At 29.4% G+C, this 15,638-nt stretch overlaps 1 protein-coding gene across 1 annotated transcript; it reads left to right on the top strand.

Annotated features, from left to right (window-relative positions):
- The first annotated feature begins 8 nt into the window (after nt 1-8).
- Nucleotides 9-12,192, top strand: LOC139481107 (radial spoke head 14 homolog). The gene is made up of 10 exons (XM_071264208.1): nt 9-212; nt 5,662-5,767; nt 6,271-6,357; nt 7,621-7,755; nt 8,264-8,340; nt 8,894-9,042; nt 9,544-9,660; nt 10,017-10,131; nt 10,601-10,663; nt 11,489-12,192. Exons 1-10 carry the CDS (start codon nt 120-122, stop codon nt 11,570-11,572), a joined length of 1,026 nt encoding a protein of 341 aa, XP_071120309.1. The 5' UTR covers nt 9-119; the 3' UTR covers nt 11,573-12,192.
- Nucleotides 12,193-15,638: the final 3,446 nt, after the last annotated feature.

Below are 15,638 nucleotides of genomic sequence, written 5' to 3'. Positions count from 1 at the left end.
CTAGCTTTGTCTAAACAGGTGCCGACCTGCGCCAAACCATAGTTACGACCAAACGGAAGTTGGTCATAAACAGCTTGTTTGTAACAGTTTGGTTGTTTTTATGAAAACATCCTTTGAAAATGGCACACACAGTTATTTCAGCCAAATATCCTCCACATATCGACCCAACAAGAACACCATTAGCTTATGGAGACAGAGCAGTTCCCAGACTGGTAAATAACTTAACTTTAGACTTATATAGTTTAAATAGGGTACACGACAACTCGTACTTTCGGCAAGTCGTACTCAACCAACTCGTACCCTATTTTTACCAACTCGTAACCATGTTTTATTTGATATTATTTATCTAGTTTATATGCATAGTTATTGTAACTTTCTTTCGTATATCATTATATAGCAAAATACAAATGAAAAAACAACTTTCAATGTTAATAAAATGCAATTATAATTGTTTTAAATAAGCTTATGTAATGCTAATCGTTAAAATATGCTAATCAGTGGTCATCTGTGGATAACATACTTACAAAAATAGAATGGATTTGTTAAAAGTCGAATAATCAGAGAGAAGTAAATGAAAACAAAAAATCGGTATAAGTGCGGCACTATGAACATCAAAGACCGTTGAGTTATACTTAAACAATCACCATCCTCACCGAAAAGAAAATGCATGGCTTAAACGTTGAAAAAAACCAAGTTTTGAGAAACCCATATTACTATTATTAATATAACAACAAAGCCTTGTAAAAATGTTTTATGATAAAACTCTTACAATGTGTGTGTAAATATTAGTGATACTAGTAGTTTTTTTTTAATACGTCTCTCATAATTCTTCTAAATATTGGCTTAATTTTTGTTTTAACTTTTATACTTTTACAAGCCAAATGTGCTACTGTATAATTGATGTCAATACGTATATAAATGATAGTAGTATTGTGATGAAATATACATATTAAAATATTGTGCAAACGTACATGCAGAAAGATTAGATCAGACATGAAGTTGTTTTGATAACGGTTAATTAATGGCACACTTCGTGTGTGAATAAGGGCCGATTTACTGGTAATCGACATGCTTCAGGTGTGAAACAATGATCAATGAATCACCGGCACGCGAACTGCAATACATAATTTGTTTATTAAAGTGTCACATATTACTTGTGATTTCTTATAGGTTAAAAAATTATCAATAATGTTTAAATATACGTGATGTCAAGTGCCTTTGCATAGAATTGTAAGTAAATTGGATTATGAAATAAAATTATCTATCATAATTATAAAAAATTAAACCAATACATTTTAATTCTTATAGGCATTTATAAAGAGTTGTATAATCAGCTAGTACAACAGGAAGAAGAGATAAATATTTACTACTTACACGAAAAAACTAAGACAGGCATGTTCAACGCAATGTTCACTAAAAAATATCCTTTTCATATTCTATATGGATCTACCTCAGGATGCATTGGGATACTTCAGGGAGTTAAAATATTCATATCTACGGATATAAACGTAGAAAACTTGTATTATAATGCTAAAAAAATATAGGGTACGACTTAGTAGAAGTACGAGTTGGTAGAAGTACGAGTTGCCGAAAGTACGAGTTGGCTGAGTACGAGTTGCCGAAAGTACGAGTTGACATGTATCCGTTTAAATAATAATGCTCATCAGCACAGTGTCAGTGACATGTATTATAATTATATATACATTGTACATGTGTATAATGTATATGAAAATATATACTGCAGCTGTGCTATTTGTGCAGTCAAATTGCATTGACCTTATATTCTTATGCGATATACAGTCACTGACCACATATATATCGCCTTGTTTATGACATAGACAGTGCGTTTCCGTAGAGTTTTATATATGACGTCAATAAAATATGCAGTTTCGGGGAAATTAAAAAAAATTATAGTTTTTACCCTAAATAATTAATTTGAAACAGTTATTAGAATGGCAGTATATAAAGAATAACCATACATCATGTACATTGTCATTGTCTGGAAATATAAATGTTATTTTTACTCGGAACAGCCTCGCTTCTACCTGTTTCTAAGCCTTGTACAAATGTTACAAAGTAAGACAATGTATTGTTTTTCTATATATACAATAACTGATAAATAAATACATAATGTATATGGGCTATTTCAAAAAAAATGATGCCTTTCCTTTAAACCTTTGTCAGTCTCTTGTATGATACTATTTCTGTAATGTTTTTAGGTCAGATAATGTATTATGATTAGTTGGTCCTAACTACCAAAGATAATAGCAGTATGTGCTCTGTTTAAAAAAAATTGTCCAAAATTGTACCTCAAAATGTCAGGAGTGTAACGCTTTTAGTGTGATATTTAGAATAAAGCATGTGCATTCATTGATGATATAGAATAAATAAGGGCAGATACAATACCAAACAATATCTTTCATCCAACTATTATATCTTGACTATGATTTCTTGTTCAATTCTTCCATATATTTACATTTTTATGAGCCTCATAAGGTAAGTCAAATAAGTTTGTGTAAAAAAAAAAAATGTTAGTAAAAGTCAATATGCTGCCAGAAAATGTCTTTGTAGGTGAAATAACATGTTTCTGTACATCTTGCCCGGTTTATTTTTTTTGTTTAGTATCATAGCTTGGCACAGGTGCATCCAGTTGATCCTGAAGTTCTACTACTGGAATATTATGGTTACAATAAGAGGACTACCCAGGTCTGTCAGGAGTGTAACAACTGGGTTAAGATGTATTTTTTTTAGAAACAATGTTGTTATAGTTGTTGTTTTTTCTTGAATTTCAGTGAACATTACCTGTTACAGTTTATCAGTAACAAACATTCCATTATTATGGCCTTCATTGCTTTTGTATGCTCAATACTTCAATGTCAGGAGTGTAACACAAAAAAATGCCTTATTTCAATCTTATTAGCAAAGGTAAGTTATTGGAAGAAAAACAAGCTGACAATTATTATAAAATGACATTACTACACCTCAGCTTAACACAGAATACAAGTCTACATCATTACTTTTGAAATTTTTGAACTAAAATTGCAATTGAACTAGCTTGTTTAAATGTGTTACAGTCCTGACATACAAGTATTGAGCATAAACAAGCAATAAAGGCCATAATAATGGCATGTTTGTTACTGAAAATATGCAACAGATGGTGTTCACACTCAAATTCCAGAAAAGAAAACCAATAATAACAACATTGTTTCTATAAAGAATGACATGAATGTTACACTTAAACATTTTAAAGCGTTACACTCCTGACATTTTTGGGTACATTTTTGGACAATTTTTAATATACAGAGCACATACTGCTACCATCTTTGGAAGTACGAACAAACTTATCATAACACATTATCTGACATAAAAACAGCATATATATAGTATCAAACAAGAGACTGAACAAGGTTTAAAGGAAAGCCATCTTTTTTTTTAAATAGACAATTAGCAAAATTTGTAAATATGTAAGAAGTATATAATTTTTTTTAACCTGTTCTTAATTTGCACTAAAATAATATGTGAAATATAAAGACTCTACATGATTTCAGGTCAGTTTCAGGTTAAAATATGGTAGCAATAAATTATGGTCAGGAGTGTTACACTCCTGACAAGTTTCTGATGTAGCTTATCTATAACAAAATTCAACATGATTCTTTATTAAAATAATTGTAACATCTTTACAATGTAATGAGAAAGCCGATCTGTCTTGTAAAAGTGATTTTTTCTGCACACTATTCACCAAAGATTCTTAAAAATTAAAGTGTAATTCTCATTAAACATGTTAAAGGTTTGCTCTTTGCTCAGAAATTAAAAAAATATGTAATCAAATATCTAATAAATTTATTTATTTGTGAGATTGTAAATTTAAAATAGATATCATTACTGATTTTCTAAACATTCCATTAAAAAACAGTCTTACAGTTACTGAAAAAATATGTCAGGAGTGTAACAAAAGGATAAAAAACACATGTTTGTATTTTTTAAATGAAGAAAACTTAGAATTGACTGAAGCAATTGTTGTGAAATTTTCAGAGGATGTAATTAGATCATATATGTTTGCTTCCTTATACTTTTTATATAAAATTAAAGCTTTTGCAAAGAGATATAAAACTTTTGAAATAAGATATTAAAGAATACACTAAAAATTGGTGAAATTTACATATTTAAAAAAAAATGTTTATTAGTAATAAAAAAAATTGCAGGAAAATCATTTAGTACCTTTATTGCAACAAACAAAAAAATTACATTGATATTTATATTCTTATTTATGTTTGTCAGTTGATATTATTATTTTGTTGTTTCCTTTGAAAAGTGAATGAATTCTTATGAGTAAAATGTTGTTAAAATTTTTGTTTTTATTATTTTGCATTAACCCTTGGTAGTTTTGTAAACTTGAATGTCTCTGGATTAAAGAAAAATGATAGAAAAAAGATTAGCAATGACTTAATTTTTTACCATGTTTGTCACACTTTGGCATCATTTTTTTTGAAATAGCCCATATATAACTACAATGAAGAGTAAGACCTATTGCTTACTAATTACAGTAACAAGCCTGTTCTACATCAATTGCTATCAGTGATATTGTTTGCCTTAAATTAGTGGAGAATAAAGGCTTTTTCCCCTGGAGAGGAATCCCAATTTGAAAAAAAAATGGCTAAAAATTATTCCCAAAAAGACAACTTCTTCCCCAAACAGTGCAGTCTCAGTAGTAATTGTGCATGATTACAAACTGAAAAACACTCATTTATACATTTGTCATGCCTAAAATGACTATATGGGCAGATTTGAAGTTCTATTTATGTATCATCACTGACAAAAAGGAGTCTTATTTCAAAGCAGGGTTTGACTCTTGAAAGGGGGTCTGTAAATTGAAGTTTCAGTCAAATTCATGGTTTATTCTAAATTTCCCAATTTGTTGAAAATTACACATATTTTCCCAATAAAAAAGGGTAGAGGTAGTTTTGAAAAAAGCCAACAATATCACTGGCTATTTGTCCCCCATAACTGAACATCTCAAAGGTTCCTGTAAAATTCTGACATCATAATACAAAATATCTGATGCGACAATGGAAAAGTAATTGTTGCTTGATGTCAATAGTTCAAGCAGCGCAGATTCTCATGTCCACCTACATGTACTTGTGTCAACAGGCAGAGATTTCCAAATAGCAATTAGGTGTATTTATAATCCATGGCAAAGAAATTAACACAAGTTACATATGTCTTGTACATTTCTATTGTTAACAACTGTACAAGCTTAAATGACAATGGATGTCTATAATGATATGGCTCAATGTACTGTCTGCAAGATAAAATAATAGATATAAATGTATAACATGTTTAATACAAACTATTCAAGCCAAGACACTACTAAAGCCTACTCCTTACATGTAGTTCTGTTATGGAGTAGACTTTCTGACTGTGTCTGTTCCTTTTTATCATTGGTTTGGTCCATAACATAGATATAATAGTATTAGATCTTTTATTTTAATTTTATTATAAAAAAAAAGATATACATACATGTATATGGTTGCCATATAATCCTTTTGGTGACTTTTTTTTAGTAAAAAATATTTTTAAAACAAGAAGAACGTTATTTGGTACAGGTTATTAATATTGTAAAATGTACTATAATATTAAAATATTGTCATTTTTTACTTTCAGAACAGAGAATTAAATGATTCCACATTACTTGTCAGACAGAGGGCTGTTATGTCATTATGTGACTACCTACATGACCCTGAACATATAGCAGAAGCTCTGGCCATCGGTATGTTAGAATTATGTACATTGTACCTGTATTGTAAATTCATAGATAAATTGTATTTATATGGAAACAAGTTTTGAAAGTAAGTATAAACATTGAATGCACAATTAAAAATGTTAGCAAAAGCATCTTATGAAAGTATAATTTGCTGAAGAGGTTAATTTACAGTGTGGTAAAACAAAAAAACAAAATTTGTGTGATTTACAAATGGTTGTCAAAAGTATTCAATAAATCATTAACACATATTTTGAATATAACCTAGATAAGTTATAACCTTTAACACAAGTAAAATATATGTTTATAAAACTGCAATCATGTTCATTCAGCCCTACCTAGAATATAGATAAGAATAACAAGTTTCAAACCAGAAGCAAATTGTTTTTTTTTTTTTAATTTACCAAAAAATACAGCACTTATTGCGATGAAATGATATTGATTTAAAAGCAATTTTTACTTGCCTGTCTGCTAAATAATGATTGATCAATTGAAGATTTTTCTCTATATAGGCACTGCTGAGAGTTTGAAGAAACTGTTATCAGACACAGATCTTACAGTTCGACAAAAAGCTACAGAATGTTTGTTTGTAATTGGAGGTGTGTTTAGTGAAGTCATAGTAAATAATATTACATTTGCATAAAACAAAATCACCACATGAGACATGTACCTAAAAATTTAAAGAAGACTTTTTATGCACATCAGTACTTATACATGAATTGATAAAAAATGATCTTAAACATTGAAAAAATAATGTTTTGACATTAATATAAAAGCGAAATTGTTATTACAACATGTAGTAGAGAGCTTGCAATACAGTAATTTTATTATGCCCCACCTACGGTAGTAGGGGGCATTATGTTTTCTGGTCTGTGCGTCCATTCGTCCATCTGTTCGTCCATTCATCTAGCTGTCCCACTTCAGGTTAAAGTTTTTGGTCAATGTAGTTTTTGATGAAGTTGAATTCCAAACAACTTAAAACTTAGTACACGTGTTCCCTATGATATGATAATTAGTACACATGTTCCCTATGATATGATAATTCTAATTTTAATGCCAAATGAGAGTTTTTATCCCAATTTCATGGTCCACTGAACATAGAAAATGATAGTGGGAGTAGGGCATTAGTGTACAATAGACACATTCTTGTTCAACAATATTTTCATTTGCTAAAGTAAATTAAATGAGTTTTACACAATTAAAGCTGTCAAATAACTAGAAGCCCTTCAATGTACAATAAATGTGTGCAGGTTCAACATTTTTTCAAGCCTAAAAAGTGCAAAAAGAATCAATTCTTATAATTTAATTTTTATGCTAAATGTAAAACCAAATGCATGATATTAGGAGCCTTTGATTTATTTTAGCTATCCATCATGGAAAGCATGTGTTGTCATCAATGTTAAATTTATACAGGCATAAAATTTTACTTTTGGAATGCCCCCCGGGAGTCAATTGAAAAAAAGGGGAATCTTATTAAACTTTTATTCAATTGTATTATATTGATATTAAGTTACAGTTATGTCAAAACTTTGTAGAGAAAAGATCCATTTTCATATTGATTGTGACTGATTTTTCAGATGAAATTGGTTTCCATTCTATAACTTTAGTTAGCCTCAACCAAATATGATGAAACTTGTACACAAGGCCTATTATCACACAACTCGGAAAAAGTTTGAATATGGGTAGTATCCCTTTAAGTGTTCTTAAGGTTTCCCCCTCTATAACATTATATGCAGACTAGGGCATCATCTGTGTCCCAAAAGAATACATTCTTCATTTAAATATCACATGAAATTTGCCTTAGAAATAAACAGCTATGCCTAAATTCAGTAGATTAATATTTTGTTTTTTTGTTGCTATAGGACATGCAATTGGAAGAGACTCCTTTCTAGCACAAGGAATTGTAGAACCAGTATCTAAATTGTTTGATGATAAGGAAGATGTAGCCAGAAGAAATGCACACCAAGCAATAGAAATGATCTCCGAAACACCCTTAGGTAAATACAGTCCACATTTATATGAAAAGGTTCCAGCATTTTTTTTTATGTTTTACATAAATAGTTTAAATTTTTCAGTTTATCTTATGAATTTATTATGTCAATATGTAAATCATCATAACATTAAAATTGAAATCAATAGTGATTTTTTTTTTAAAAAGGAAATATGATATACCCAATAATAGATATGAATCCAAAATGAAAGTTTGTTTAATTATTAGCAGATTTAATTTGTTTGCAGTTAATCTAGATCTTCTAAATGAAGAATTTAAACAAATAGAAAATAACACTGAAAATTAAGGCTGCACAATGACCTATAGTTGTTAACTTCTATCATTTTTTTTTTACAAAAGTCTATAATTATTTTCCAAGAATATGCACAAATTGACAGATTCTAACAAGTTGAAACAAAACTTGAGTTCACTGAAAATAATTTGATACAATGAACAATCTCTGAAATAGTTAAATTTGTTTGTAATCTTTATTACTGTATTTTTTTTACTTTCAGGTGCACAAGGAATAGTAAATGCCAAATTAGTACCAACATTAGTTAAAAAGTTATCTTTAGAAACAGAAGAAATAAAAGTAAATATTTTAAAAGTAAAATAATGGTACATATGTTTACGGTACCACACCAACACTTTTATTCAAATATTTATTCCGGCCAGATAACTTTAATCTTAGAGGACTTGGACATTGTTATCTGTTAATTTCATGTATGTTCAGATTATGAATTCATGTTTCTTTAAATGTTCTGCTGAACATACTGAACATTTGAACGTTTGTGTATTTAGTTGAATAAGAACAACTAAAATGTATGCTTGTTCTTGAAATCCAATTTTAATTGCAATGCATGTTATTGGGTAATATCAAAAGGACAATTATCAAAGAGTGCAGTATTACAAAATAATTAATACATGTAAATATAAATTTCTGTGTAGACCCTGGCTAAGATGACAATACATATAACAAGTATTTGTTTCTACAAATTCATAATTGACAGAATAATGTCTCTTAGTTCATGATGCATACTTTATTCTGAGTAACATATTTTAGGGATTATTTTACCAATGTATTTGAAAAAACAATATTCTTTAAATTCACTATCATTTCACAGAGAAATTATCTTTATTTTCAGATATTAATATTAGATACCCTACATTTTTGCATGGCAGTTGACACAGAACAAGCATTAAAAGCTGGAGCTATGGAAATGTTCACCAAACTTTTAGAACACAAGTCACCTGTAATAAGGGCCAAAGCTTCAAGAGATATCATGAATTTAAGGTAAGGTCACCATGGTTGCATTTATTATTTAGAATATTTGATGAAGTAAATACATGTACTTTGTTGAGCTTATACAAAGTATTAAATCAGGGAAAAAGCGGTAAAACTATTTTTTGAAAGCGAAGAAAATGTTCAAAATCATAAAATCTGATAAAAGAACAGTCAAGACAGAATCTTACAAAATATTGAAGGGAAGATAATCCTTGGTCCTATCTGCCAACAAAAACCTGACATGACATAACTTAAAAAACGTTATTGATATTAAGGGTAACAATTATAAGCGAATATTGAGAATATAGTAATCATAACTTTAAAATAACAAATCTAATGTGCAAATACATTTTCTACCAGTATACACCAATTTAACTATATATATATATATATAGGTCCTTAATTTACCTGTTTTTAGTTGTTCTTGAATTTTTTAGTAAATTCTAGTCTTGTGAGGCTATTTGTACTGGTAATACAGATTATTTAATTAATTTATTTATTTGCTTACAGTGTGCCTTTAGATGGTAAAAATAAGGCAGTTGAAGTAAAATCAGTTCCAGAATTAGTCAAACTTCTCAAGGATAAAGATGCTGATGTCAGAGCTAATGCTGCAGGAGCACTTATGATGTAAGTTAGACAATGGTGACTTTTCATAGATCTGTAGAGGACATAAAAATATGAAAACAGGGTATGATATCAATGAGACAACTGTCCACCAAAGTTCAAATGATGTTAATGTTAACAATCGTTGGTCACATTAAGGCCTTCAACAATCAGAAAAACTCATACCATTTTAGTCAGGTATAATAGTTCATGAACATGAAAAATGTGATAGATTTGTGGTTTTTGTAAGATACATTATCTTGTTTTCAAATCCTTAACATCCAACTTTGAGTCTTTATTATTAAAACATTTGTCTCTACTAATTATCATACACCATCATCAAAAGAAGATTCAATTTTATTATATGGTTTTTTTTTCAGGATAACAATTACAACAAAAGGAAAATACACAGCAATAAATGAAGGAAAAGCAATTCAACCATTGGTGGATCTAGTAGATGATGAGAAAAGTGAAGTTCGACTGAATGCATTAAAGGTAGAGTTATCTCCCATTTATTTGGAATTTATTTCAACTTTTGAAAAAAATATTCTGAATCATGCATTCATTGTTTGGCATATGGGTTCCTTTTTTTTTCTTCTAAAAATCTTAATAGATTAATGTCAACAATGATCATGAATTATAATGGCGATTGTTGTGCTATAGACAAAAGAAACAAGAATATTTAAGTTTCTTCTTTTTTGTTTATTAAGTTTGGAAAACTTCTTGGAATTTTTGAGAAATGTTTTATTATGGTGATTTTGGAATGAAAATTGCAACATATTCTGAGCATCTGATTGATAAAGCAATATGTGTGTGGGCCAATTAGTTTCATGTAGTTAGTTTTATTTTTCTACAGAGGAGTGCACTCGTTTCTAATAAATTCAATGTCAAGATTATTGTATTTTATCGTTAAAAGGTTTTGTTGAGGATACTTTTAACTTACTATTTTGTTTTCTATTTTTAGGCTTTGACATGTTTATCAGAAGCACCAGAAGGAAGAAAAGTATTATTAGATCATGTGGAAAAGGTATTTATATTTTAATTTTTAATTTTACAACAATCATTAGTTTTTCACACACTATTTTCCTTCTTTTTTTTTCATTTTTAAAATATAAAAAATATGATTAAATTACTTTCACTTTAAAGACTTTATTTACTGTTTCTTCAGTGTTCAAATTTCGAATTATATCTTTATTTTAACTGTTTGACAGACTAAATGAACTTCTAAACAAAGTGCTAATCTATCAGTTAAGGGTGCTCCCGGGTAAAAATCTATGTTTTTTCAAATATAGGATTTCTCTATTTTTTCTATAAATGAACTTTATCATATACTTGATAGAAAACAAAAATAAAATAATGGGGTCACCAGTCATTTAAACTCGCAATCTGCCTTCAAATGTAGCATGCATTTTTGTTTAGGAACTTTTTTTCTGGATAATAAATAGGAAAAATAGATGTAATATGGAAATAAAAAAAGAACTTTAAATTACAGAAATCGCTTAAATTTTACAATTGTTAGGTGAAGTACAGCTTATTTGAAAAAAAAATAATAAAAATATAGGTCACCAATCAATTAAAAAAAGATTTTCAATATGAGTGCCAAAAAAAGGGAATTTTTGCACCAAAGGGAGATAATTTATAGCTTTTTCAATGCTATAAACATTTTAAAAGTCATCTGGGGCCAAAACGAATTGATTTTTTGGTTGACTTTTGAAGCATATAATAAAGTAACAACTAGTAGTGTAATAGATAATATTTGTAATGAACTTTTTGTACCTTCAAGCCTCCTTAAAAGGTAATTCCTTATGTTAAGTTGGATACTTTACTAAACTTTAAAATCATTATATTACAGATAAAAAACAGAACAACAGATTCCATTCCTGCTGTTGTAAAAGCTGCCAATATTGCTGTCAAAGTGATCACATGGAAACCTTGAGACATTTTTCCTGCTAGGGGAGAAAATTGTGCTGACATTGTTAGATTTCTTCAGGAAAAAAACAATATTCTTATAGAAACCAATTTCTGTAAACAGACTTATGAGAAACTTTGGGAACTGATGAATTGTTAGCTATGAATAAAAGGAATATGATTGTTGTTAACATAAGAACTGTATGAAAGTTTTCTTTTATTTCTAAGATAAACTATTTTGACTGTAAAGAACTTTTTATATAGACCAATAATATATATTTGTTCAAAGATTTATATAAGAATGTTAATGTTTTTGTTTTTGTTATATATTTAGTAAATTCGTTGTACAATTCCTGCCAATTTTATCATATTTTGTATTGAGACACTTTTAATGGAATCCTTATTTTTTACAGTGCTATCTTAAATTTTAAGCCAATTGTTCCGAGTTATGATTATTTTACAAAAGTATGATTGTTCTATAAATAATTTCACTGAAATTTCTTAAAGAATCAGTCATGTTCCATACCAGGAAAATAGAATTTGTATGTCAATTTTGTTATTCATTGTCATATTGTATTACATATCATGCATATGTAATTATGATGTCATATCTGTGATAAATATTTTTATATAAAATATGAAACATTGTTTATGTGTATTTCTTTCTGTTTATTATCCTTAGTTATCAACAACTAAATATTTCACATACATTTCATGAACAGTTTGGTAACTAATAAGAGTGATACAGCACCATCATACATATATACCACAACTTAATATCCTTTTTTTTTCTTCAGTGATGTGCTTTAAGCCTAATAATTTTATGTCAAATAAAATCATAATGAGTTGTAGCATGATTATAGAATGTAAAGTACACAGATAACAGTTATACTTTAGTTTCACTCTGATAGAGAGGAAGCATTACACAAAACCATAATTGTTTTATATCAAGCTGAAAATCTGCACATATTGATGTCCGAATAATACTATTTCCCAATTGATTCAGTGCATTTATCCAAAAACAGAGAATTTCAACAAAATCTGTCAACAATTATTGTACAGTTACTGATATGACGATGAAGTAACTGTACAATTATTATTTGTTTGAGTTAGGTGTTTAGTTTCTTGATTTGTTTGGCATTTCTAGTGAAGGGAAAAACTTTCTGAAGTAATCGTTCAGATTATATTGCCGACTATTTGGTAGGGGTTTTTGTCTCGCTTGACTGTGTCAAAAAACGAGACATATGTATACTGTTTCTGGTGTCGGCGGCGACTGCGGCGTCAACAATGTATTAGTTTGTGATTATAGGTCTAGTTTTTATGGTGAACCACTAGTGGTAAGTCAATGATATTTTGTGATATTTTGTATGCAGTTGTAGTGATATTGGCACATCTCATTACCATGGAGATTATTTGGCCCCTCCCCCTCAGTTATTGTCTATTGACTGAAACTTTTGCTAATTTTTTATGTATTAGTTTGTGATTAGGTCAGTTTATGGAGAACCACTGGTAGTAAGTTAATGGTAATTGGTATGCAGTTGTATAACCATTGGCATATCTCATTTCCATGGAGATTATTTGGCCCCGCTCCCTCAGTCATGGTCTATTGACTTTGAAATGTTTGCTTAATTTTCATGTATATTATGCAGTTGTATTAGCATTGGCACATCTCATTTCCATGGAGATTGTTTAGGCATGTACCTTCAGTCATGGTTCATTGACTTTGAATATTTACAAAACTAACATGTTAAAGTGTAGCTATTTTAATTTCAACATTTACATTATTGAAATTACAAAAAAGCGAGACATATCTCTGTGATATCAATCTATTATTATTGTTGTAGGTGGTACTGTTGCCTATTATTGCTTACATCATTTAAACTTTGGTGGATAGTTGTCTCATTGGCAATTATACCACATCTCTTTAGTTTTATATTACTAGTCTGTTTTAAGACTGAACATTTTGTTTGTATGATAGTCACATGTCACATATTGACATTATGTTACTGGTAAATGAATCTAGACCAGATTGAGTCAAATGTTTGATTGTTATAAGCCTGCAATAGGGTTCATCATAAGTTGTTGATAGTCTGACAGATAAGTTTACAAAAAGTAAAATCACAAAATTACTGAACTTCGAGGAAAATTCAAAACGGAAAGTCCCCAATCAAATAGCAAAATCAAAAGATAAATGCATCAAACTAATGGATAACAACTGTCATATTCCTCATGTAGAAAAAGGTGGGTTGAACCTGGTTTTATAGCTAGCTAAACCTCATAAGACACTACATCTAAAATTGACATTAAAGAATTGGTAAAAATTCTCTCAATTACAAATCATTCTGTAAGAGAATAAACTCATCAGAGATACCTAGATAACATTTGTATTTACGCCTGATGCACGTTTCGTTTTCAAAAGACTCACCAGTGACGCTTGAATCAAAAAAGTTAAAAAGGCCAAATAAAGTACGAAGTTGAAGAGCATTGAAGAAATGGTGATAATAAACCGTATATGGATGGACAGACCTTCTAAAAAAAGTTAGGGATCCAGCTTTTATGTAGGGTTCTATTTAGAATTTTTCTGTATATTTATCTTTTTTGATGTATTACTTGTGTAATGAACTCTTGCATTCTTCACCTCTCTTATAATGCCAAAGTTTTTGATAACATATGGAAACATGAAGCCACAAACTATACTATCATAATTTTACATTTCCTGTTTCTCAAGTTAATGAAAAACTTATGTAACTACTCATGTAAACTTGTAAATAAAGGTGACAGAAGTATACCACTATTCAAAAGTTATAAATCGATTGAGAAGAAACAAATCTAGGTTACAAACTAAAACCGAGGGAAACACATCTATGAGAGGAAAACAACGAAACATCAGAAACACTAAACAGCAACAAAAACAAACGACAATGCAACACGCACAGAAACGAACTATAAGATAACAACTGCCATTTTCCTGACTTGGTACAGGACATTTAATGAAAAAAATGGTAGATGTGACATCATTGAAAATACTGCTAGAACACCTGTACATGAGACTTGCTAAGATAATTTGCTAAAAAAAAAAGCATGACAAACAAAATATAATGGTATGTGATAGGGTTTGTCAGTAATCAACGCTAGGTGGTTTTGTCTTCGAAATTTAGTTGATAATTTCAAAATTTGAGGAACTATTAAACAACCTTTAGAGCAATATATAAAATGCTTTCCAAATGCCTGAAGAAAAAAAAGTTTTGATTGACTTGGGCATTATCATAACTGCTGTAATTTTTTTAGAGTATTGTATAATATATGGACCCATCGCCACGGTTTGATATTATTTTTCAAAAACATTTATTGTTAAGTTGAAAATAGTACAAAACCAATTCATTATCTTTACTCTATTCAAAGTATAATAGTTGGTCTAATCTACAGTTATCATGAATTGCCAGTTTTGTAGACTATAATGCTCAATAAGACCTCAAACTTATTCCATGGATCAGTGATCAAGGTTGAAGTTACATGTTAAAATCCGTATCTCAGATACAATACGTAATAGCATAACTATATTGGATGTATGGAATGATTGTAAGGTGTAAATATCCGACTGACAAGATTTCACCTGACCTTAACATGAATTTCATGGTTCATCTGACTATGTTTCGTATTTGTTGTTTAGTCTTTTTCTCAGATACTATAAGCAATTTATTTGGTGTATGGAAATTTTTTAAAGTGAACATATCCGTCGGGTAGGTTTCATAAGACTTGGACAACAATTCGGTTTTGTGGTTTGGTTTATTTCTCATATATTATACGGAGTAGTTCAATTATATTTAGTGTATTGAAACAATTGTGAGGCGAACTTATCTGTCTTTATACATGATTCATACGACCTTAACCTCATTTTCTTGGCTCATTGGTCAATGATGAGTGTTCATAATATTGTTAGTATTAAATGATTGTAAGTTGAACATCACTGTTTGGCAGGGTTCAAATGACCTTGACCTTATTCTCATGGTCCATTTGAAAACTGTTAGTTTTTTGTGGTTTGGTTTGTTTCCATAATAATATAAACCATAGTTCATTTATATTTAGTGTATATT

The sequence above is a fragment of the Mytilus edulis genome, chromosome 7 (genome assembly GCF_963676685.1).
Source record: "Mytilus edulis chromosome 7, xbMytEdul2.2, whole genome shotgun sequence".
In the NCBI taxonomy this organism is placed as follows: Eukaryota; Metazoa; Mollusca; class Bivalvia; order Mytilida; family Mytilidae; genus Mytilus; species Mytilus edulis.
This window is presented reverse-complemented; position numbering and strand designations above follow the sequence as displayed.

Bases quoted from the DNA above. Each gene is read 5' to 3' on its own strand.
- LOC139481107 (XM_071264208.1), top strand. From the start codon at position 120: ATGGCACACACAGTTATTTCAGCCAAATATCCTCCACATATCGACCCA. The intron at 6,358-7,620 runs GTGTGTTTAGTG...TTGTTGCTATAG, and splicing joins ATGTTTGTTTGTAATTGGAG to GACATGCAATTGGAAGAGAC. The intron at 7,756-8,263 runs GTAAATACAGTC...TTTTACTTTCAG, and splicing joins GATCTCCGAAACACCCTTAG to GTGCACAAGGAATAGTAAAT.